The sequence below is a fragment of the Porites lutea genome, chromosome 4, assembly GCF_958299795.1.
Source record: "Porites lutea chromosome 4, jaPorLute2.1, whole genome shotgun sequence".
In the NCBI taxonomy this organism is placed as follows: Eukaryota; Metazoa; Cnidaria; class Anthozoa; order Scleractinia; family Poritidae; genus Porites; species Porites lutea.
Window position 1 is genome coordinate 43,346,271 of NC_133204.1, and position 24,005 is coordinate 43,370,275.

Consider the following 24,005-nt stretch of genomic DNA (forward strand, 5'->3'; position numbering starts at 1 on the left):
CTACTGGTTGTTGTTTTATTTTGCCATAGTTAATTCAGGGGCAGCCAACGATGGTTTCCTCCTAAAAACTATGCTTGAACAGGATTCGAGCCAAAGATTTTGAGACGCCCCCACCTGCAGGAGGTGGTATTTTTCCCCACCCTTTTAAAACGCAAATTCGTTTTGCACGCGTTCATTAATGTTAATTTTAGACGTTACATCTCGAGTGATTGAAAAGGCACGGAGAAGCGAACAAAAATCTAAAACGTCTTGTTCAAGTTTACAATCAATCAGTTTTACATTGTGAAAATTATTATTAGTAAATTATTTGTTTAATGTCCTTTCCTTTGATTTATTTTTTATCTCTTTAGTGCAAATGCAGTGGTTTAGTGGTTGAGCGTGTTCCGCATCAGTATGGGGCTTGCTTTGTTGTCTCTTGGTAGTACCATATAAAACTGACATTACGACTGCGCAACATCGCTTGGTGGCCTAGGGGAACCATTCTATCAATACAGACAATTCTTAGCCTTAAATATTTGTTGCAATTTTCAGTTGAGCCTTAATTTGAAAAAAAATCACAAATGGACTCAAGCCAAAGCGTTATAGTCAACTTCCTATCTGCATTGGAAATGTTTCAGAAGTGTGTATCTTATCAGAGAATTGTCAAAAGTTGTCAGATTTCTCTGAACTATTGGTTATCTACGTGAATGGACAATAACATGTCGTTTATCGATAGATCTAAAGCGTACAGGCAGCTATATTTTTCCACTAAGCGGGGCACTTTAGCACTGAGTCGAGTTTTATAATATTTGTTTGTAGCCCTAAAATTACAAGGAATGGAGCTGGTACGTCCGTACCAAGTTAAATATGGGTGAAGACTCTTTGCCCTTAGCTGTAGCGATCAAGCTCCATCTTTCCCCCTTTGGTTCCTGGTGGATGAAGCTGACTCGTGAATGAAAAATTAGTCGTTCCCCTTCATCACCACACGGACTTTCCCTGGACACTGACTGGTGAGGGATTTTTTTTATCCAGAAAATTCAAAGCTTTTCTTCTAGTGGATGTTTGTCTGTTATAGGTGTTACTTTTTTTACAAATAGTTTTTCTGTGTAGTGCCTAAGTTTTTTTAAGTCATAGGAGAAACGATAAATTAATGAGTGATATGTTCTGTTTTTATCTGATAATACCTCTCTTAATATATGTGTACACTCTTTTCAAGTTAACTGAGTTCATTTTATTTATTATGTAAACATCGGGCCAGTAAAATTATTTTAACACTTCCGTGCCATGAAACAAGAACATACGTGGAAAGGAAATTGTCTGATCTTTGTAAAGAGTCAAGGTGAACTGCGGTCTGCATATGAATGTCGCTAAAATCCTTTGTCCTTATCATTATTATAACAGAGTTTCCCAGTTACATAATACGCCGGATATGCAAAATTTCCTTAGTGAACTGGGTGGTCACAATTTATTTTTAAAAATAAATTGGCGGAGTGATATTGGTCGCAATAGTTAAGTTCCGAGCGATATGCCATTCGCTCTGACGAAAACACGTCTTTTGAATCCGGTTTTTGTCGGGGGCCGATTTTGATAATCAACTTGCTTGGTAAAAGCAATTTTTCGGTAGAAAGTGGCTAAGATGGTTGAAGTTATTCTTGGAGTTAAAAGATTTCACTGGAAGAAAGGCACATGTGTATTTCTATTCATAATCATAAACGCGTAATTCATTAAGGCTTTGTAGCCTCCGCATGGCAAAACATTGAGCCAAAAATGGATGATGAACAATATTAATATTGACTTGTGGTTTGCTTCTGACATTGAAAAATAGTTTTCTTTCAGTAACGATGAATTTTATATTATCAGTTGCAACTCAGCAAACAATTCTAAACAACGCATGACACAGCATCGCGCTCTGCGCGTGTAATTAGGGTGTGGTCTTTTAACTCAAGGCAAGTGCCAAGAACGTGACAATCCAGCTATCCAGATAATATTACTAAAAGACTAAAACTAAAACTACTACTAAAAGACTTAAGGAAAATTTTCGGAAAGAGGAATGAGAGTCATTCTCCGAGCGAGTCTCTATCGAAGACAAAATAAATGGGTAAATAAACTCGCGGAAAATCATTGGAGGCAAAAACGTAGCGTAATGTGTGTGAAAAGCTTTAAAAATAAGGGAGACAAGGACTGCCTATTCTGATTTATTACGCTAAGACCATCAGTGCAAGCAAGATACGCAGATGCTTTTTTCCAGTCGAAGGAAACGTATGGTTAGCTCACAACTTCGTTGTTGCTTCTACTTAAGCTTTCTCTTTTGTGCGATGAAAGAGTTTACTCAAACCAACATAAATTTTCTTACTTTCCCCGTTACCTCCTAAAAATTTGCATTGGGGTGATGGGTATGCTCTTAAAATCCTATCCTAGTTTAGAAAGAAAGTTTTGCGATTTTCTTTATCCCTTTCCAGATCTGATCCACCGTGTAATAGTGAAACAGAAACAAGTTAATAAAAGAGTAAAAAAGTCGACTTTTCGGCGTCATCATAACGCCATTATCAAGACTGTACTATCATAACAAATTATGCGAATTTATTTAAAAAGTTTCGAGTCTCGAACAATTATTAGCATACTAAAAAAGGAAATTCATCACACAATCACTTTAGCACGAACAGAGTTAGTTTACATGTCGAGGAATACCGGTTAAAGCTTTCGAATAAAAAGTATCTCTTTAATAATAAGGCAGAGTCGAATTTTGGGGCTTTGGACTCCCCAGCAGTGAAAGGAGATATGCACATCGAATGCTTGTAAAACTGAATACCGTGAATTTGTAAATTATGGAATGGACTCACGATTATCCGCCAAAGTCTGCTGCCCAAGTTACATTTTGGGCAAGTTATGTCTTAATGTTCCAACTTATCTCTAACCCTCTGCACTACAAATATTTACCGGTTTTTGTCTGTCTTTTTGCATCGAATAGGCATTATTTTACGATTTTATAATTTGCTTGGTGTTGGCCAGTTCTCATTGTAGCTGCATCTATTGGCTGTATTTGTTCTCTTTTCTCAGACTCGTATAGCCGTAAATAGCCAGGCTTCGATTGTAATTCTGTCATTGCTGGGTGAAGAATGTTTCATTAAAAAAATCCTTGAAATAACTCAGTAAAAATTAATATCATTGAAGAAAGAGACTGGGAAAAAGCTGTTCACGTTTGGATGTTTAGTACACTTTAATCCACGGTCGTCCAATTTGAAGAGATCAAATATAAAGCAGACCTTGACACCTTTCCATTTATTATTTACTTGTTTTAACTTCTAATTTGTACTCAAAACCGTGTGTACCTTTAGTGCGAATAATGCCTAAGAAATACAATTGGTAGGACAAAGGAGAGAGAGGACGGCTCTCTGAACAACTAGTCAAAAAATTAAATCAATTATTTACGTTTTTATTCAAATGAATGGTACTATCATGATATCAGCAGGCAGAATAATGAACGCCAAAATTCGTCGTTTCCAAATTCCAAGCAAATTGTGGGAACAATTGGCTTGTAAGGAATATTAGAGAAGTACGGAAAATGAAAATATTTTAACATCATTAATTAAAGGGAGAATTAAGGGAAAAATAGTGTCATAACCTTAGCTGTGGGGGAAATGGCAAAAAACGGGGCACGGTCAAATAGGAAAATTATCGGCGAACGAAGCGAGCCTAGCGAGACTACCTCTCGGCTCGCTTCGCTCTCCGATTTTTTTCTTTTCGCCAACGCCGATTTTTTCTCCTTTTTCTCACAATGCGGAACCTGGTCCCAGGCTATCATAACCTTAATCGCTTTAACAAAATAAATAATTTTTTGGCCGATTAGTTTTACAGACATATTTCTTAAATAGAACGGTTCGCATGACAACACAATCGCTTGTCGAACATTTCTGAACATCAGTTTAATTATTCTGTTTGAGTTCAAATTGTTATTTATGAAGCACTCTCTTTAAAACACAAACCTAAAGAAACCCGCCGTGAGATAAAGAGCATTGGAATGATATCGACTGCTCAAGAGTCTAAAGTTAAATTACTACTTGTTTTCACCACTGAGTATCGATCTGAAAAGGTAGGAAGCAGACAACTGGCGTAAAATTGCAAACCCTATTGTTGTTTAGTCTAGAATATTTAAAATTTCTCCCGAAGGATAAGACTTTTAAATGGCTATAGGGCATTTAATTTTTCCAACTTGTTGAGTTTTTTTTTTCTTGTCATGCCTTTAGTTTTGTGTTTTAACGGCCAGTTGTGGCTGTATTCCTATGACTGTACAGTTAACCCCGATATAATTTGCACCTGAGTGCTAAACCGAAAGAACAAAAATCAAATTTTTAAGTTGATTCATTTGTTAAAGTAGCTTAAAGTCAACTGCTGAAATTTCTAGTACAGAAGTTCGTTTGTTGCCGCATGAAATGCACTATGAAAACGAGAGGAATGTGAAAAACTGTAGCTAATTTTCTTACTTTCCAGATCATGATGTTCTTTGATATTGTTCAAAATACTGAGCTGAATTAAATATTTGACTTAAAATGCTCGCTATGTCAGTTGCAATTCACTCATTACTATTGAATTAAAATAGTTCACTTTCAACTTCCTTTAGAATCGCTCTCGTTGTTATCGCTTTGGTTGAGTTACACGTGTTTTTGGAGAAACGAGAATTTACACTTAAATTATCTCCTGGTAAAACTGCAAACGATTCCTTAGCAGCGATGGTCGGTCAGTAGTCACTGAAAGTGGATAGTGAAAAGGCAACCGACCCGGGCTTCGTTACATGCAAATCATTTGCGATAAAAGTACTATGGAAACAAATTTTACTCTGTTCTCTGTGATGATAAATCAAACCGTACGCTGGTGACGAAATTTTTCGAGGTGGGAGTTTGCCTTTTCTTTCAAGTACGAGATTGGTCGTTCCCGCCTCAAGTTACGGTTGTGCATGACTAGAACGGGTGCCCCAAAATCAGGAAAAAAAGTCTGAAAGTCTTATACATGTAAGTAAATAAAAAAGGAGGAAAACTGAGTCATTGTAAGGCTGATCCGCATCATTTGATTTACAGTCCACGGCAGTATCCACTACTTTATAATCATCAAGAGCTAACTGCCGGCACCGGTTCTTAAAACGTACTTGACATAGCATTGTTCTTGCATTATTTGAAGGCTATCTGTAAACAGTGCTTAGCCCTAATCTCTCTACTTTGGTGCTACACCCTTTACTGTCTCTCTGATTTTCACAGCATCATCGACCAAAAAAAAAAACAAACAAACACACATGTCACACTCAAATTTATAATTGCAGCAATAAGCAAGAGGAAATAATGCATTTCTGGGAAAAATAAAGCTTTATTTTGACGTTTCGTATTTTACAACATGCGCCTCCAGAAATAACAGCTAATTGCAGTAAACAATAAAAATTAAAATGTAAAATAAGTAACAAATTAAAGAGAGAAAAAAACGGTAAAAGTGACAGAGACTACTTGAAACATACCTCAAAGGAAAATGTTGGCAGTAAAAAAAACCTTTATCTAAGTTATTAACCGGTCTGCATGTGCTCAGTATGCAAATTTGACCATCATTGTAACTTTTATAGTTTCTTTCACTTTAATTTGCTAGTCACCTTACATTTGAATTTTTTGTTGTTACTAAAATTACTTGTAAAGGTAACTTGTTAAGATTAAAATTGACGGTATTTCCTTTCGCCCAGAGAAGAGAGAGAAGTGAATTTTTTTCTGTGATTGTTGCAAGTTTTCCTTCCCCGCCGCTCGCATGCTCAAGTTCTCGCGGTTTTTCCTTCGGAGGGAAGGGAGGAAAGAGGGTCCTCCCACCTGCCGAATACCAGGGAAAAAGAGCTGGGCCTCTGCTAGCAGGGAAAGAGCTTGCTCGCAGGCCAATGCAACCGTATCTTGCAAGCACCGATTTCAAATGGTTGATGTTTAACTTTTTAAACAGGTTTGATTACAAGACCTTATGGAAGGCGAGGAAGCTCCTCCTGCTCCACCAGCCCCCGCTGCTCCGCCTGCCCCTGTCGCTCCATCAGCTCCAGCTACTCCACCACCACCACCGTCAACTCCGCCTCCTGCCGAAGAACCACCACCAGCTGAAAGACAGGTAACTCCAGAACCACCAGCAGCCAAACCAGAACCTACAAAAGCACCCCCGGCTGATGAAAAAGAAGAGACAGCTGGGGAAATTCCGGAAAAGTAAGTAAATTCGATTAAGTGAATGAAACTGAATGTTAGACCAAAAATTCAACTTTAACTTAAACAGATAAAGAAATAAGCTAAACAAACGAAAAACAAAACAAAATAAACAAACAAACAAATACAAGACAACGAGGCTGATATAGCAACAGAACGAGAACGTCAGTTGACGGCGTAGACTTTCTTAAAATCCTCCGCATCTCATTTCCGGTTTCGGTAGTTAGCCCCAGCGCGAAGAACTTTTATCCCCTGCAGTGCGCCAAATTTATAGAAGGACTTTTCTTCCTGTGAGTTTTATCCAATCACGAACGGTTTTACTGATGCGCCGGCAATCAAACCCGATCACGCCACATGAAACGTGACTAGAACTGTTTTGATCGAAATTCAATCGATCGAGTTGTGTATTTTTCCGGCAAACATTATTGGTAACTGCAACGTGCACAAAAGTTTCAAAGAGCGTTTTTTCCCCCTCCATTTGAGTACTTTACCAAGGCTGGATTTTCCTGGCAGCCATGGCTCGGAGAAACATTATCGACTTGTTTTGACATACTTTGACAGCTCGCGACGACACACGCGACAGGGAAGCAAATAGTTCGCGCCAAAATGACGTCGCTGGAGGCGATTTTTTGCGGGGGAAACAAGTCGAGCACGCTACCGCTCTCTCGTACGCTTTTGCCGAAGCAAAGATAAAAAATCTACCGCTCGCGCTCGAGAAAAAAATTGGAGCTTGACTTCTAGGAAAGTCTATTGACGACGGCGCGCGCAAATCAAACAACTGGCTTGACCAATGGCAAAGCGACATATTGGGCACCGGAAGTCGCGTTAAGTCCTTAACGCGCGGTTTCTTTTCGTCAACTGACGTGCCCGTTCTGTTGCTAAATAAGCCTATTATTGCGCAGTGGCAGGAGCCGATACTCGGCTCCTGGCAGTGGGGTATTTCTAAGATCTTTTTTCAGTGAAATAAATACTGGTGTGAATTCGGTGGAGGCGAACTAAACAGTTGACTATGTTGTATAAAGTTCGGGGGCTCTCAACGACGCTACCTCCTTAGTTCCCTACATTTAGTTATTTATGTGCCTACCTACCCCTCCCCTAATCCAACATTTTGCCCTAAGTGAGAAGTAAGCGTTAATGTTGACTTGGGGGAGGGGTAGGTGAGCAGTTTCCCAGAAACCTTAATTGATCCTATGATTCTATTCTTTAAAATTATTGCTCTCGTTCCAGACCTGAGAAAAAATCTGGCGCTGAAGATTTTATTGCAAAGAGTGAGGCCAGGAAAAAATTGCCTGATAAAAATCTTGACTTCCAGGTTTGATACTACAGTTTTCCTTTATTAAGTGATTATTTATTGTCTAGAGAAATTCAAACGAAAATAATAATAATAATAATAATAATAATAATAATAATGATACTATTGATAATAATAATAATAATAATAATAATAATAGTATTTTTTTCTAAATTTCATAATTTATGATAATTTTATTAAACTCTTCTCAAATTGAAAATTAAATAATAATAATAATACGAGGAGATATATGATGAGTTCTTTATCGAAAGCAACGATAAAGCCAGTAATATCAGGTATTAATGAAATAGAAGTTCTAAGATCTAATAGAAAGTAGTAGAATGTGAACCACTGTTTTGGTTATTTAAGTTGCTAATGACAGTCACTAGACGTGTCTAGTGTTCACAATGGGCTGACGTCATCAGAGATGTCGTGCTGACGTCAGCTTGGGACTAAACCCTGGACCGTTGGAAAACAAAGGCCGCCCTTATAACTTCTTTAGGAATTACTTCAAACAAATCTGCAACATTAGCTTTAACCGACTCTAATATTTGACCTTAATTTGTTACTTCAGTAATAGCGAATTATTTCATGATTCAGCGTGTTCTGTTCTGTTTTAGGCATTTGAAATCAAGTATTCGACATTTATTTATGTTTCAGGTCAGAGTAAGAGTTATCGAGGGCCGTCAGTTAGCAGGTGCCAATATCAGTCCAGTAGTACGTGTCACTATAGGCAATCAGACTAGACAAACGAAGGTCGTCAAGTCAACAAATAAGCCCTTTTATGATGAGGTATTTGATACATGTTAAAGTACAACATTTAGGCAGGGCGTTTAAACGGAGTTTAGCAAGTGTTTACAGCGAGGACACTCAAACCGGGGCTCTCGGAAGAAGATTGTCCAATCACAACGTTTTATGAAAACAAAAGATTCCCAATTGTTTTTTTGCATACGGACCAAATAACATTCATAAATATGAGGGCTGTTTCCTGAGAGGTCAGGTAAGTTCAAATGGGTTTAAAGTTTTCAACGGTTTTATAGTTGAATACTTGAATGTTATTGGTCTGTTTGCAAAAAACTTGATAATCTTTTGTTTTCAGAAAACGTTGTGATTGGGCAATCTAGCCTCTTCCAAGTATCTCGGTTTGAGTGTTCGCACTGTGTAACAAAACTGTGCTCCGAGCAATTTTCAGTTTGCCAAACCCTTTTCACCGTTTATCGTAAACAAGTCAAGAAAGCACATAGCGTAGACTAGGAGGGCATTTATCTCTCTTTAAAATAATCCACAAAGGAGGATATGTGGAGGTTCAATGGTTCGAGTGCCGTCTATGAAGCCGTCAAATCGACCCAATGCAATCGTTTGTAAGTTTGTACGAAGGCTAGCTAAAGACCAAGTAATGGCGGCCAGGAAGAAAGTTGGTGGCCTCAAGGCCGAAGAACTTGGATTTGCAGCTGATATCAATGTCAAGTACCTTAATATCTATGATCACTTAACGCCACGGTTACAAGCCTTATATCATGAAGCAAAGAAAGTCAAAGAGGCTAAGAAGTACAAATTTTGTTGGGCGAAAAATGGCTTTGTGTATCTTCGCAAGTCTGAAGAATCCACAATTTACAAATTCGCCGACCTTTCTGAGCTTAACAAGAAATTTAGCACGGCCTCAGAAGCTGGAGTGAACGATCACCTACAGAGCTAAGTACTCAAGTACTTTTTATATTCTGTCATTACGAAGCAATCAAGTTTGACTATTGAAATGCCTACAAAGACCAGTACTAAGCAACAACAGAAGTTAAATAAATCTCTGTTAAAAGATTTACGGTACTTTAATTTCAGAGGTAACTTAGCCCTTGCCCATGGCCAATTTAATAATTCAGTTAATAGTGAGCTCCCGACTAAACGACAACTAGATAATCTCCATAGTTTATATGACCTGGATTTGTTTAATTTGAATATGGCCTTTGATACCAACCAAACTGATAACGATGCTTTAATGAGCCAATGTATTAGAAGCCGATATTTTTTCTCCACACAATCTTAAGCAGTTTACTAATAATCTTACGCAGGATCAAATTGAATCTAGTCTCTCAATTTTTCACAATAATGTTAGAGGCCTTCATCGTAACCTCGAAAATCTAGTGACTCATTAGTTACAAGAAATAGGTATTCACTTCAATATAATTGGTGTCACGGAAACTAAAATCACCAATTCTAATGAGAATACAGACCTTTCAAACATACCCCGTTACGTTTTTGAACACGTCCCAACACCTCTAGCATGTGGTGGTGTAGGCCTCTTTGTTGATGAAACTCTTAGTTATTCAATTTTAGAAAAAACTTCCACCGAATCTTTTCAGGCATTGTGGATAGAAATTTCTTTTGTTAAGAAGAAAAACGTAATCTGTGGAGTCTTATACCGTCAACATAATTCTCCAGAGAGCTTTCTTAAATACTTGGAAGAGACTATCGACAAATTTACTTCGACAGGGAAGAACTTATGTCTCTTAGGTGATTTTAATTTATGTCTTCAAAAAATCGAAACCTGTAATTACAGTCGCGACTTCTTACTGGCTCTTCAAAGTTGCAAGCTTAATCGATAACATTTTTGTGTTCATACTTACAACACACGTGCCTCAACCTCTGAACATTTTTATACTAAAGAATCTCGACTCAATGTCAAACGAAATGCTTTTTCGCGTGTTGGGGTCAAAATTTGGAATGGGATACCTCAAATTCTTAAAGAAAGACCGAAAAAAGCTTTTAAAAGATCGCAGCTAAAAGAAATGCTACTCGATTTCCTTGAAACTGAAGACTCCTATATTGATGTGGATACGATCATCGTGAAAATGAAAAAGTAATTCGCTTGTCCTTTATTTTCATTTTATTTTATTTCTAAAATTTCACTTTAATTATTGTCCTTGCATTTAAGTAGAACTTATCTATTTAATGTAAAATGTATATACTTATATAACGCCTAATTTCTTTGTATTTGTCTAGTTTGTTGTAAATTATGTAGCCTGGCCTGCCTCGAATAACTGCAGGCCAGTCCTAATGTATCTTTTGCTATATTTCCAAATTTAAATAAAAGTTGAAAGTTGAAAGTTGAAGTTGGGTTTGAAACCGAGGCTCTAATTAGACTTCGTTTGAATAACTGACCTATAGGGTTTTTAATACTTTAAAGAAATAGATGTTATGTTGTAAGCGCAGACTGATAAAACCCAACATTAAGTTTCCACAACATGTTTTGCAGGTGTTTTTCTTCAATTTTCAAGAAACTCCAAAGAAATTATTTGATTCTCTTACCTTATTTGAGGTATGTTGCGCATAGTTTGCAAAATTCATTCACTGTTCATCAAAGTTATGACCAATCAATAAGTAGTATTTGATCGATATTTGAGTAACACGTAGGCTCGATTTCTGCTGCTCTCTCGGGTCCGATCGTGTTTCTCCTTAAGACGGGAAAGGGCGAAGAGCGCCGGCTCATTTTCCAAAAAGCGGCTGGTAATTGAGCCTACTTCATTTGCACACCGCCGTTTCAGCCACTTGATGTATTATTAAACAGTAGAATTTTAGAACTTTTAATGCAAACTCCTGCTTAGCTTGACTAGCTTATCAGTATTTATTACTTGAACTTTTGGTAAAGTTCTCCATCTCGCGAAGAGTACAATGTAACGTTTGTGTCTTGTTCTATATGGGTTAAGGCTGCTGGCCTTCTGCTCGCCATTGTAATTTCCTGTCCCATACACATTTCTCTCTCGTATTCCATCTAATACCCTAAGAATGTTTTACAATACAGGGTGAATTTCACGACCCTCGGTTTCTCGATAATTTAATCAAAGACGGACCTCTTTCCCCGGGGGAGGGGGGAATGTTTGTACTGTAGGTGAAAAGTGAAGTGTTCTTTATTTAATATCAGGTAGGTACATAAATAGAAAGGCACTAAGTGGGATCGCCAAAATTACATGTTTGCCCAAAAGTTAAGATGGGGTCTATAATTGGTCACAGGTAAGACTATAATGGGGTTGCGGCTCTGAAAGCCCAGCGGCGCATACCCAGCAAAAATTAACCCAAGTGCCCCTCCCCCGGGCTCTTTTCCATTGTTAGACACCGTAATTTTGCCGGGATATCTCTAGCCTGCTACATGGTAGATGTTGTTGGGGCTTCGTAAAGTACTCCTGCGTCGAAGGCTAGCCTGATCTCTCCAACTCTAATCCCGACAATGTAACTTAATTTTTCTTTTCTCAGGAGGTTCGAGAAACTGGAATTCAACAGCAGGAGAAGGTTGAATTGCAAAGTGTTTCTCACTATGATCTGCTAAATTTTTCAGGTATTCAATTCCAAGAGGTTAAGGTCCAATGCTATGGTCGGAAGCTTTCAGGTGAGATTGAAATCCAAAGTGCTGTGTTAAGGTGCTCACGTTCGATACATTAAAACTCATTTTGCTACATTTCGTTTGGTGTTCTTTGTGCTCAAGTCTCTTTTGGGAATTGCCAGACAATGGAGTCTTCAACAATTTGCCATTTTGACCCTAAGACGTTGTAATCATGTTAGAATTTTAATATATCGAACTATTATAATACCTTCTAGATCTTTTAATGTCTTGAGCAGTTATCTTAATTTGTTTCACTAAATTTGGGGGCAGCTCCCACTAACTGGAGTTTGATGAATTTCGTGACACAGCCCTTTTAAGGGGTCTTTCAAATGTATTTTGGCTTGTAAGTTACCTTTGTGCACCTGAGGTGTCATTATTAAAACATATGTTACTGTGCTCAACTTGCAGTGCGATGTTGGATTTTTCTATGACGCGCCTTGTAAGTCCTCATTTTTTAAATGTTTTTTTGTTATACTGACACACATTTTTAGAACTTGCGTAAAAAGATTTAGTTAATCCTTAAGCCCTAAGAGTGACTAACATCAATTTTATCCCAACAATATAGTAAACACTCTCATTCTTCGGCCATTTCAACTTCAGTAAAAATAAAACACACAAACTGCGGTAACAAACATGATGAAACAACGCATGTTGCAAAAAACTAAGATTTTAGAAGGCTTGACGTTTCAACAATATCAATACACAATGAAGACAAAAGGTTGTAAGAATTAATCAATTGATCAAAAAGGGAAAATGCGTTGATATTTAATCTGATTCTCTTCACTAATTCTTTAAGCAAATGGGTGGACATCCGTCTGGAGAATTAGTGTGTGGATATTGAGGCTTAAAGAGTTAGAGGCAAATTGTTTATTGATGTTCTCATAACATCATTTGTCTTCTCTATGACTCATCACTGAACAGGCATAGGGCAAATTAAGAGGGTATAGTGGAAACGAAAAGGAAACGCCTTGTTTAGCCTTTAGATATGTGAATTTCATTTCGGTTGTGTGTTTCCCGAGAAGTCCGCATACTTATCCTCTCATGGCAAAATGGTATCTACTTGTTATTCAATTCTTAAACTCCTTTTCAACAGTCCAGAGGCTTGAACTAATTTTTTTTTACTCACTGTTTTCATTTGTGCGACTAATCGAGCCCATTGTAACAAGGTGAATTGCTTTTTTCAGCCCATGCTCTTATAAGGAAATGGATTTTGTTATCTGATCCCGAGGACAAAATGGCAGGAGCAAAGGTAGCTTCTGATAAAAATTATTTATTAATTTATTCTGCTAAATATCATCTGAATACAGTGGAAACGAAGGTAACATTTTTTTGTTCCCAAAGTATATGTACGGCTGTTTAAAATTATTTTCTTTAAAACTGACTTTTCACCCTTGAGTTAAGGCCCCCATCTTTCTAAAAAACCATACCTGAATAGTCGCGGACAATATTGCACGAGTCAAGTTTTTCGCCTGAGTTACAGCCTCATCTTACTCGTTCAGGAAGAGACACATGCAAGAACATGGACCTACCACGAGACTCTCATTGTTCGAGTACACTCTCTACTAATGTAAGACTTGGCAATTAGGTGTATACATACCGTTGTAAATCGAGAAATAGCCGAGTCGATCGGATGAAGGTTGTATTAAAAGCGGTTGATTCTTGTTATTTCTTGAAAATAAATTTTGTTTGATTTACTGTAACGAAACCTTTAGCAGTCCCTCAAAAATGATGGTGGTCCCGTGGTTTGTTTCACAGGGATACTTAAAAGTGACCATCATGGTTCTTGGACCTGGTGACGAAGCTCCGGTAAGTTTCCAGGGGATATTCGCAGGTATTTGAAAATTTCCTTAAGTTTTTTTTTTTTTTCATGGGTTGTAATTTGAGGGGATGCAATTATTCTACTCTTTTTGTCTGTTCCATTGATTTTGTTTGTAGCGGATCGTTCTCCCGCCACGTCAAATTTTATAGTTTGATGTTTATGCACAAGATCTCCACCCGGATGGTTGGTGTAAAACTGGTAACTCCTATGGTATTCTCTTGCTAAAAGTCTAATCTTTGACATTTGGTTTTAGACAGTAACTGTGAGCGCAGATCAAGATGATCTTGACGACATAGAAGAGTAAGTCAATACCGATAATGGATGTTTGTTTGATTAGTTGAAAAATAACTGAACTTTTTGTCATATTTAACTCGTGGGTACGCGCGAGCGTACCACGAGTTATTGCAGCGACAGAGATATGCAAATGAGTCACTCGCTCACTCGTAGTAGACGCACTTCGTAATTAATCGGGTCCGAACTCGAGAGCGCGAAGATCTATCGTTTCCAAAGAAGCACGCGCTCGCCGAAGTTCGGTATCCGCCCTGTTCGGTAGCATCAAATTCCTCGCTGAGAGCGTGCATCGTGCGCAGCACGGTTACGATAGAGGTCTTACCAAATTTAAGACACGCAGGAATCTTTCAAAATTAGTACGATTCAAAAGCCTTTGACCCGTCCAGGCGTTAAACTTGACGAGAAGATGAGCATTTGCTCTTCTACTCCTTCAACTTCGACGCTGGCTTGATCTCCTACCTTGTAGACGGTGTGGTAGGTTATGTGTATGAATGAATTTATGGCGGCCAGTATAAAACACGGACTGCGGACTACGGACTGCGGACTGGGTATAAAATACGGACTGGTGAAATATATGGTAAATAAAGGCACTTCTTCTTCTTCTTCTTAAGGACTCCCCAAGATCACGGGGGGAAATGGATGTGAGTTTGAGCACTACCTTTAAAATAACAGCGGAAATCAAGATAAGAAAACATAAGCTAGTGTTTTGCGTCCTACTTCTCCGGAGGAGTTGCGTCGGCTTTGTATCGCATATGTTCTTTCATTGCCATGAAATGCGTTTACATTGTTTTTTCGTGTCTGTAGCCTGGTTTCAATTAGCCTTAATTTCATCCGATTGCTTGGAGTCGTTTTTTCAATCGGTTAAGTATGGCTCGATCGTTTGCCCCGGTCGTCTGCCGGCGGAAGTTCCATGGAAAAGGCATTAAAGTTGAGACCTTTCGCCAAGTCATGTGACCATTCTCATTGGCGTAGTGGCTATGTGAGGTCGGGTCAACCCGAAGGTACGGGGTTCAAATCCAGCTAGGGACCTTCTTTTTCCCTTCTTCCTTTTTTTTTCTTTTTTGTTCTCTCTTGTTTGCTTATTTGTTTTGCTCATTTTTTTGGTTTTTGGTTTTTAAATATACACTTAAATAACTGTTACTAAAGTGCAATAAACAGCAAGAAAAGTATTGTGTTTCCAGAACAAGGATAGTATATTTATAATCTGAATTTCTATCATTTCCTAAAATTCGCTGTGGGAAAACCAGAGGTGATAACTAATTGATTGTTTTCTAAACAACGTACCCACGAGTTGACGATAGTCTTTCTTTGATTTTTGTTGGTAGCAACTTAATTCAACCTCCAGGAATGATGCTCAGACCAGCATTTTTCTCACTAAAAGTGTTTAGAGCTGAAGATATTCCCCAAAGTAAGTTTTTCAGTTATACGTTTTTAGAAAAAAACCTTTTAACCAAAGCTGATGATAAGGGTTTTTCCCATTTTTTGTGTTGTGGCAAATGGGCCATGTTTAGGTGCAAGAAATTTAAAGCCGAGGTCAGAGCCTGCAGTTCTTTTGGTCTGTAACAAAGGGGCGACTTGATGCCAATTAATTCACTGATCCTTTATTTTAAAAACGTCACCTAACTCCAACTTCGTTTCCAGGGCTTTTCTTCAATTTCAGGGGAAAAAGCCCTGGGGATGATGTTGAGACATACCACTGCTAAAGTACAGTAACTCTGGTTGCGTGAGGTTCTTTCCCTTTCAGGGAAACTCTTTTCGACCCGCCGCTGGTAAGCGAGAAGACCTCTGGAATCCATGGTAGAACTAATATAAAGAAAATGCTGCAAAAAATTTGAAAATTAAATATAAAATAAATTGTGTTGTAAAGTTTGAAGTACTGAGTATAGGTCTTTTCACTCTGTGTAAATAATTTTAGTGGACTCTGCTGCTTCGGAGCAGTTAAAGAAAGCTTTACTTGGTGGTCAGATGAAAGAATTGGTCGACCCATATTTACTGTTTTCATTTGCTGGTAAAGAGGTAAGTGCCAAATATAGCTTGCCCCAAAAAGATCTTTTTGGTAAAAATCGTTTAAAACTTGATCGCCACATGTAAAGGAATTTAAGACAGTCTTGGATTCTGGAGTCCACTCCAGGTATTAATTCCGGATTCTTTTCCAGCGGAACTTGTATCTGGGATTCTGGGTCCCCGAGCCCAGGATTCCGGATTCCACAAGCAAAAGTTCACAGATTCCGGAATCTGGATTCCCTTACGTGGGGCAAAAAACTATGAATTTGAAGATTTTTGGAATTAATATGATCCTTTTTATGTACGCTCAGGGATAAAACTTGAAAAAACAACAACAACAACAACAAAAAAAACAGTTTGAATGAAATTCATCCACATCAAAGAGAGGCCCAACAAGATTTTTACTAACTTAAGAAAACAGCCTAGATATCGCGACGCCACCGCTGGTTTTCCCGCGAAATGACGTCTGAGAAACGAGCGCAGAAATTCCATACTGATGACGCTTCACTACCCAAACTAGGTAGTGCTTCTGATTGGTTAAAGCCGACGCGGCACAACAAACCAGATGCAAACCAGATCTGGCTAGATTATTTGTCAAATCTAAATTTGAAGAGAATCGAATCTCTTCTCGGATTTTTTTCATTTTTACTTTTATTTTTTTAGGGAAGGACTGCCACTCATGAAAACTGCGACCACCCTGAATTTAATCAGGAGCTGCATGTTCCTTTCCAGGTAAAATACAAGAATTATCTTTCCATTAGTTCATACCAAACAGTAGCCGTTACTTCTCTCCCGAGAAATAAACCTGTAAAACGGCATCAGAAGATTCTGGTTTCCATGTTTTTTACGTTTCTTTTCCTGCTGATTTTGTCATTTTCCAGTTTTCCCAGAGAACAGAGTTATGGTTTTTTAATCTTCTACTCATTTGTCTGCACGCCTTTATGAGGAAAAATATATCGGATATATTGGAAAAGTGTAGCAAATTGTAATAGTTAAATATCACACTGAATTTAAGTGCCTGTTTGCAAATTTGTTAAAAATCGATAATGTTAAATAATGCTAAAATGCCAGGAAAAGTCCATGTAGGTATAAATGTTGTATTGTGCTTTGGTTTCAGTTCCCTACAATGGCTGAGAAGTTAAAGTTGCAGTTGTGGGACTGGTAAGCGTTATGAAGTGTTATAGCAGTGTGTGTCTCTCCGGTACCAAGAACTATTAGTGTTCACACTTGTGATCTAACATCCTAAATGTCACTTTACAGAAGTGTTTATATACAAGACTCCTAAGGAAATGAACATTGAACGATTATGCACAAAAAGTTGCACGTAAACTTCAGTTCAAAGCTTTAAGCAAGTTTACACTGTCGTGTAAAGGCGCATATTATTAAAGCTTCCGTAAAAGAGCGCACTTTACGGCACGCAAGAAAAGTAGCGTAAAGCTATGTTAAGGCGATCTTTACTTATTGGATAAAGGTTCGTAAAGATCCATTAAGAACGTGTTCTGTTTTTTTTTTTTGTCAAGTTGAAAAAGTCAAGGACGAATTTATTCAACATTATACTGAAGCGAAGGTGCACTTCATTGGAATGTCAACACCGCACGATTTTGTCCATCTAGGTTTCATAGTTAGAAAGTCAAACAATCTTACAATAATCTGGCCTAAGAGAGAAAGGGGTAAAAAGCCTAACGTGACAAAGTATTAAAAGTAACCAAATTGAAACTGCTGGAAAAAATTGTGTGCCCCTTACCTCGCCCCTCCCTTCATTCCCCTCAAGAAATAGACATTGTTTCTTGCGCGTAGTGAGCTTAAAGATGAATTCCTTTATCCTCAATAATAGAACTTGAATTGTGTATTTTTAAAAATGCTGTGGTGGGGTTTTGGGAGAACTTTCAAGGCAACTACCGAGTATATGGTTCACTTTTGAGACAACCTCATTGGTTTATGTTGTCAGTGTTATGTAACTTAACGTCGCACGACTATAATTAAACTTTCTTTTCTTTTTCGTTCAATTTAAATTGTATATATCCCTTATTTGTTTCCGGGGATTAATTGTCTGTTTAGTATAGTTTCTTTTAGCGGTGTCCTTTAGCGGTTTGATTAAAATTTTACTACCAGAATCCCGATCCCTTTTATACAAGTGTCACTCCAGGAATGTTTTTGTCGCCATGTTAAATGTCCTATCATGTGCGCACGCCTTACGCAGTCTGGGTGGTATGTACCAAATATTAACACAAATTAAACGATTTTTTCGCACTGCATTTGAAAAACTTGGGACATGACTGAAAAGAAGGTTGTCTACGATCGCTTTTCCAGAAACTTCTAACTGACACAGAGCTCGAATTATGCGTTTTATTTTACTTGTGTCACCAGGGATAAGTTGACCAGCGATGATTGCATTGGTACCCGTTACATTCCGTTGTCTGCGATATCAGGACAAGGCGAAGAAGGTGTTTTGCTTATTCTGTTTCTTTTTAGACGTGATAGACGCAATAAATTCAGTTTTTTGGGGTAGGTGTATCTGATACCCAACATAGAGCTGAAACGGACAAAGTTTTGCACAATATCAGGGCAGTAAGTGCAAGTTAGCTCTCTTATCCTGGAAACGCGGACCACATCCCGAATTTACTTAGGGAAAGCCTTGGGATCTAAACTTGTAGCTAGCGCTGCAGGAGTAGTTTTTGGAGGAGTTAGTGCTTATCTCTTTCTATCTATAGCTCGCGAGGTTATTTTATTCTGAAAGCAGACAAATATTAGGAAGAGTAGAAGAGCAAGCAATAGGTTTGGCATGAAGCTAAAAGATTAATGGGGAGGAGGTTTTTCTTTACTACCTTCTCTACACCTAAAGCCTTCGACTCATTTACCCACGAACCAATTCTATTGCTAACCAACCAACCAGAACACGATTGTAGTACAAAGCTCTAAAACCAATGCTCAAAGGCCTTGCATCTTTGCAAGTACGACACCATCACGATTAAGGGCGTCTTTCATAAAAGGTCTGTTCACACTAGGTGCATGAGCACAGTGCCGAGTAAAATTTATACTGGGCACTAACGTGAGCACAGTATCTTTATAACTCCTTGCTACTCGTAAGTTTCAAAATGGCGTCTGGCAGAACGAAATACAGCAGATGTGTACCAAGTTTCGTCCCGAGTAACGAATCTGTGGACGCCACCCTTTTGTGGTGGTACTCAGGCACTAGTTCTGGGGCACCAAGTGTGAGAACAACCGAATGTTTATGTAGACCCAATGAGAGGAAAAATAGACTATGTTTTACTGTTAAAATTCTTTTAATCTCAGGTTTTTTGCCGAGATATGGTCCATGCTTTTTAAACTTCTATGGTTCCACAAGAGAGTATTCCGACTTTCCTGACGAGTACGAAGAGCTTAACCTTGGCATTGTAAGTTCCTTTTCTAACCGCCACTCGATGTAGTAGACGTAATAAATCATTGACAGATCTATTTTCAATCTTCTTTATCGTAAACGTCATGTGCTCTTTTTAAGAGCTTCATTCTATTTTGGTTGTTGCACGGTTAAATTAATCTTTTCAGCGAACATTTAAACCAGACGACGACTCTCCCAGCCGCCTTGCTGACAGAGTTCCAAAGCGCGGCATTAAATTCGGCGCTCTTCCCTTAAAGTGCTTTGTTCTTGTTGGCGGCATGCAGTACTTCCTGAAAAAAAAAAAAAAACACCCAATTATTTACTGATAAACACAACAATTGAATTATTTAAAACTTATGTTGAAAAGTTTTTTACTTTACTAAAGCACATCTTGGCCAGGAAAATATTACTTTTCCTCATTCAAAGTTTAGGGGTTTAAGTTCTGAACACAGATTTTGGAATTCTATTAGGTCTAACGAGTGGCCTCATGAAATAAGAATCGCGGCTTTGAAGTGTAATTTTGTGCGCCCTTAGTCTGTGCCAGTCCCTCTGCAGATAGTAGTCAAAGAGAGCTTTAGATATGAGGACGACGATGACGAGAAAGATATTTAATGTTAAGTTATCTCGTCTATTCTCTAAAAATAGACACCCCGGAAAGCATATCATGGTACTTTTTTCACCACAAAAGTTAGTGCGAATATTTCCGTTGAAGGAGGTAAAACCCTCTCCCGATCGCTAAATGCCTAAAATTCCCAACATTTGATAACTTGTTTTCGTCACTACGACATTCTCGCTAAAACTCGTAGCAGAATGATTAGAATGACGATGGCTATCACATTTTCAAGCCAAAATGACGTTGGTTCGTGCGCCCATTACTTAGTACTGAGAAAATCTCGTATTCGTGGTCGTCCTCGTCTTAGAATCTCAAGCTCTCTATTAACGACGTCGCGAAAACAAGGTCAAGGGAAACGGGACGCGCGTAATCTGGCTCCTTTCTCCCCAGCCCCGGGGCTGCACAATTTCCACAATCTCTGCACATTACCCTGGAACAGGCTGGTTTTTGGCGGTAACCCTGCCTTCCACTGTAAATTGCTTTGTATGTATAGACCTCTTTTGCAGCTACAACAATATAGAGATTTAGGGTCACGTTTCGGCAAACAGCAAACGCAGGAATTTTTACCAAGTGACCAAGTTTCTTTTACACCAGGTTCAACAAGAAGAATGATTTTGCACAGTGTTTACCTCTTTTTTTCAAATTTAAGAAATTGTCAACCTGAATATAATCTGACGTTTGCCGTTAGCCGTAAACATGATTCCAAATCTCTCTCATATTTAATGAACTATTTTTAAATTAAGGGTTTCTTTGTCATACACTAACCCTTTCAAATTATTCGGAATGCTTGATCTTTTAGGGTGAAGGCGTTGCGTATCGTGGTCGAGTTCTTGTTGAACTTGAGACCAAACTAGACACTCAGCCGACAAAACTTATAGAAGACGTCCCAAGTGATCACATAATACGTATTCAGGCAAGTGTCAGTCGTTTGGCTTGCTTGTGACATCATAATCTTTCCAACCCCCTGTTGAAGAGACTATAGTGACAAGGGTAACCGATCTGCTAATATTCGAGACACGTGATGAAAGACATTTTATGTTATTTTATATAGCTTCCAAAACCATTAAATAATTCTTGCATATGTTCACTGCCTTTTATGTTTCTCAGAGTATCAAGCCCAAACCCCGTACTTAACATAAATTGCCAACCATTGCACCTTTTTTTATTTTCCGGTATCTTCACCGCCCTCTACGTTGCAGGCCATCAAAGGGTTGGTTTCTTGGTAGTCCTGTGTTCAGCTACTTGGTCAGTTTTCCTCCAGCCAGTTGGGATACTCGACCTTGTTGCGTTTATTTATTTTAGTCATTTGCCTAGCTCCACTTGACTCAATATTAAAAATACTGCTTGGGGAATTAATGAGAATAAGGTTACTTTTAGAAAGGGTGGAGTAAATGGTAACGCTTCCTATAGTAAAAAGACAACAAAATCAAAGCATTTTCCGTCACTGCAAACATACTGTAGATTTCCGCCCCATCTTCCGACATCCCACCGCCCAGCAAGAAACAATCTATTTCCTCTGTTCAATTCTTTTTACAGAGGTACCTCCGTCGAAGAAAATACAAATTGTTTGCATGTTTCTTGGAGGCTTCAATGGTGGCATGCACTGATGGACATGTAACCTTTGAGATCAGCATCGGTAACGTTCATTTATGATAGAGCAGTTATCCGTTGAGTGTGAAAATTTATTTGTTGACTGCCTTTTTCTTCTAAACTAATCAGGAGCAAAAGCAAATCCAGACACGACTTTCTTGCAATCATTTTCCCCTGCATGAAAGCCATTACATACATTTGCTTTAGAGGTCAATGTTGCTGCAGAAAAGAAATTTAGTGTTTAATTTGTGGCATTAAAAAAACATTAGTGTTAAGTTAGTGCTGAAGATTATCAAAGTCCTCTGATGCGAAATTTCATTCCGAAGATTGTAAAAATCATGATCAGCATCGAAAACGCAATATTGCATCAAGTGTGACGTCAATTCATCCATATGAAATTGACGGGAAACTCGGCATTGCTGCTATTTTATTCTATCGATCCCTCTCAGTTGAATTTTTCCCACCACTCGGGCTTCTCGTTAGGTTCACGTTGGACATGAATGATTATCATTGATGCAGAGTCGGTTGTGAAATATTATGTTTACAGATGTAATTCCAGCGATTTTGGGCGGTTTTCCGCCATCCTATAGTTTTTCAAACTTGGTGCTAATCAGCAGTAACTAGCACTGGGAATTAGCACTGGGCAACAAAACGCAGGGAGCAACAAATAGGGGAAATATCTTTCACACGCGCGCGCGCGTATCGATCTTGCGCTTTTCTTTTTATCATTCAAAACGTAGCTAAAAAAAATAATAGACAACCGGGGAAAAACAAGCTTACAATATAGCTATTTCAAAGACTTCGTTAGACACTTTGATTTTCTATGTTATTAGGAAATTATGGAAATCAGCTGGACCTTTCAGTTCCACCCTCGTCATCTTCCACCTCACCGACAAATGCCATATTTGATGGAAGCTATTATTATTTCCTGCCATGGAATGATATCAAACCCTGCTGTTGTGTCGATAGCCATTGGGAAGACGTTGCCTTCAGGCTGGGACCACGTAACATTCTCGCTCGGATGTGTGAAAGACTTGTGAGTTCGAAGTGGAATTTTCTCGTTGTAATCGAAATTTTGCGATCTTGAAAACCCACTGTTGCTTTTTAAAAAAGACCTAACCTCCATGTTGTATACTAGTTGGCAATGGTCTGGTGATTTTGGAAATATAAATATTCTTATGATCATTGTCATTCTACACAGTTTCTGCTGCCTCGTCACAGCTTCGGCGGGTGTTGTGGTAAACGTATTTTTAGTGAACTAGATAAGTAGATATGAGCTGAAGGCTTAAACTTCACAACATATTTCATCTGCGGAAAGAAAAGATAACAGAAATCCAAAATGAAATAAGCAAGTGTGATATAATGCCTGATAATTCCTATTACGAAGAAACCAAATGTGCGAGTTTGCCTTTTTATAAGACACAATAACAAGCTCTTTTGTGTCCTTTAAGTAAGGGAATTCTTATTAGGTTTACCGAATTAAAAGACGATTGAGTTTGACCCTTTCACCGCCAGAGTGAATGTTGGAGTCCCGTAGGCTGGTTCTAACTTTTGAGTCTGTTGATGAAATCTTATGATGTAACCATTCAAACGAATCCTCTTAATCTCTGCCTGTACGTTCAAATGTTACTATTTGTTTTCAAAATTTTACAAAATGAAATTTGGGAGTTTTTGTCGAATGCTGACTTTGGCCAGTCTTTGAAAAAGAACTTTTTCTTAACTAGGAAACCGACATAGAGAATGTTCAACTGGCGAGAATAGCAAGCCAAAACGGAAGTGAAGACATATCCAGTGTTGCTGTACTTATTATAAAAATGCTGGATAAACTCATAGAGGACTGCGGGTAAGGAGCCATATTACGTAACAGCCACCTCAAAGTCCGACTTCTCTTCAATTTCTTTCTATTTCTACGTCCTTCTTCCTCTCTTAATATATTAACCCCGGTGGAAGGGGGTGGGGCGGGGGGGGGGGGGGGTTGGGGTTCACAAAAGGGGGCTTTTAGAGGTGCATGTGCCGGAAAGGCTAAACCTTCACCCGGTTTCAGACAAAAATCGTTCCTTTCGCTATTCTGTTTAAGACAGGAGACCTCTATTGAGCAGGAAAAGAGGTCTACGCAAGACAAGATTGGTTACGCTGCGTTGGTTGACCGTGTAGTCGCCAGTGCAACTCCGGTAACATTATTACTGACTGGGGAATTCAAATGTACTTTACTATTTGAAGACTTTGGTTAATTTCGTTTCGCACACAGAATTAACTGCGATCATGGAATTGGACTCAAAAGTTTTTATACCTATAAGAAATGAATAGCATTTTCTTTAAGTTCGACCATTCTTTATTAGGGATGTTAAAAATCATGGAAATCGGTTAAATCATTCCTGCCGAAAAACACGATTCAAAAACATAATCAACGCGCATATAAATAGGTTCGGGCCACCTTAATTAAGGGAAGCTCCTCCCGGGA

The 24,005-nt window shown here is 38.5% G+C and overlaps 1 protein-coding gene across 1 annotated transcript in view; it reads left to right on the plus strand.

Annotated features, from left to right (window-relative positions):
* Nucleotides 1-5,954: 5,954 nt before the first annotated feature.
* The window catches only part of LOC140933707 (myoferlin-like), a 51,743-nt gene continuing 33,692 nt past the window's right edge, over nt 5,955-24,005 (plus strand). The window contains exons 1-19 of the mRNA XM_073383317.1: nt 5,955-6,191; nt 7,416-7,500; nt 8,140-8,271; nt 10,727-10,789; nt 11,804-11,854; nt 12,257-12,287; nt 13,033-13,097; nt 13,604-13,654; nt 13,921-13,967; nt 15,284-15,366; nt 15,874-15,974; nt 16,626-16,694; nt 17,080-17,123; nt 18,330-18,406; nt 19,257-19,357; nt 20,754-20,867; nt 21,491-21,590; nt 22,378-22,580; nt 23,269-23,387. Of these exons, the coding sequence (XP_073239418.1) occupies nt 5,959-6,191; nt 7,416-7,500; nt 8,140-8,271; nt 10,727-10,789; nt 11,804-11,854; nt 12,257-12,287; nt 13,033-13,097; nt 13,604-13,654; nt 13,921-13,967; nt 15,284-15,366; nt 15,874-15,974; nt 16,626-16,694; nt 17,080-17,123; nt 18,330-18,406; nt 19,257-19,357; nt 20,754-20,867; nt 21,491-21,590; nt 22,378-22,580; nt 23,269-23,387 (1,769 nt within the window). The 5' untranslated portion in view covers nt 5,955-5,958. The remainder of the gene's footprint in view (nt 6,192-7,415; nt 7,501-8,139; nt 8,272-10,726; nt 10,790-11,803; nt 11,855-12,256; nt 12,288-13,032; nt 13,098-13,603; nt 13,655-13,920; nt 13,968-15,283; nt 15,367-15,873; nt 15,975-16,625; nt 16,695-17,079; nt 17,124-18,329; nt 18,407-19,256; nt 19,358-20,753; nt 20,868-21,490; nt 21,591-22,377; nt 22,581-23,268; nt 23,388-24,005) is intronic.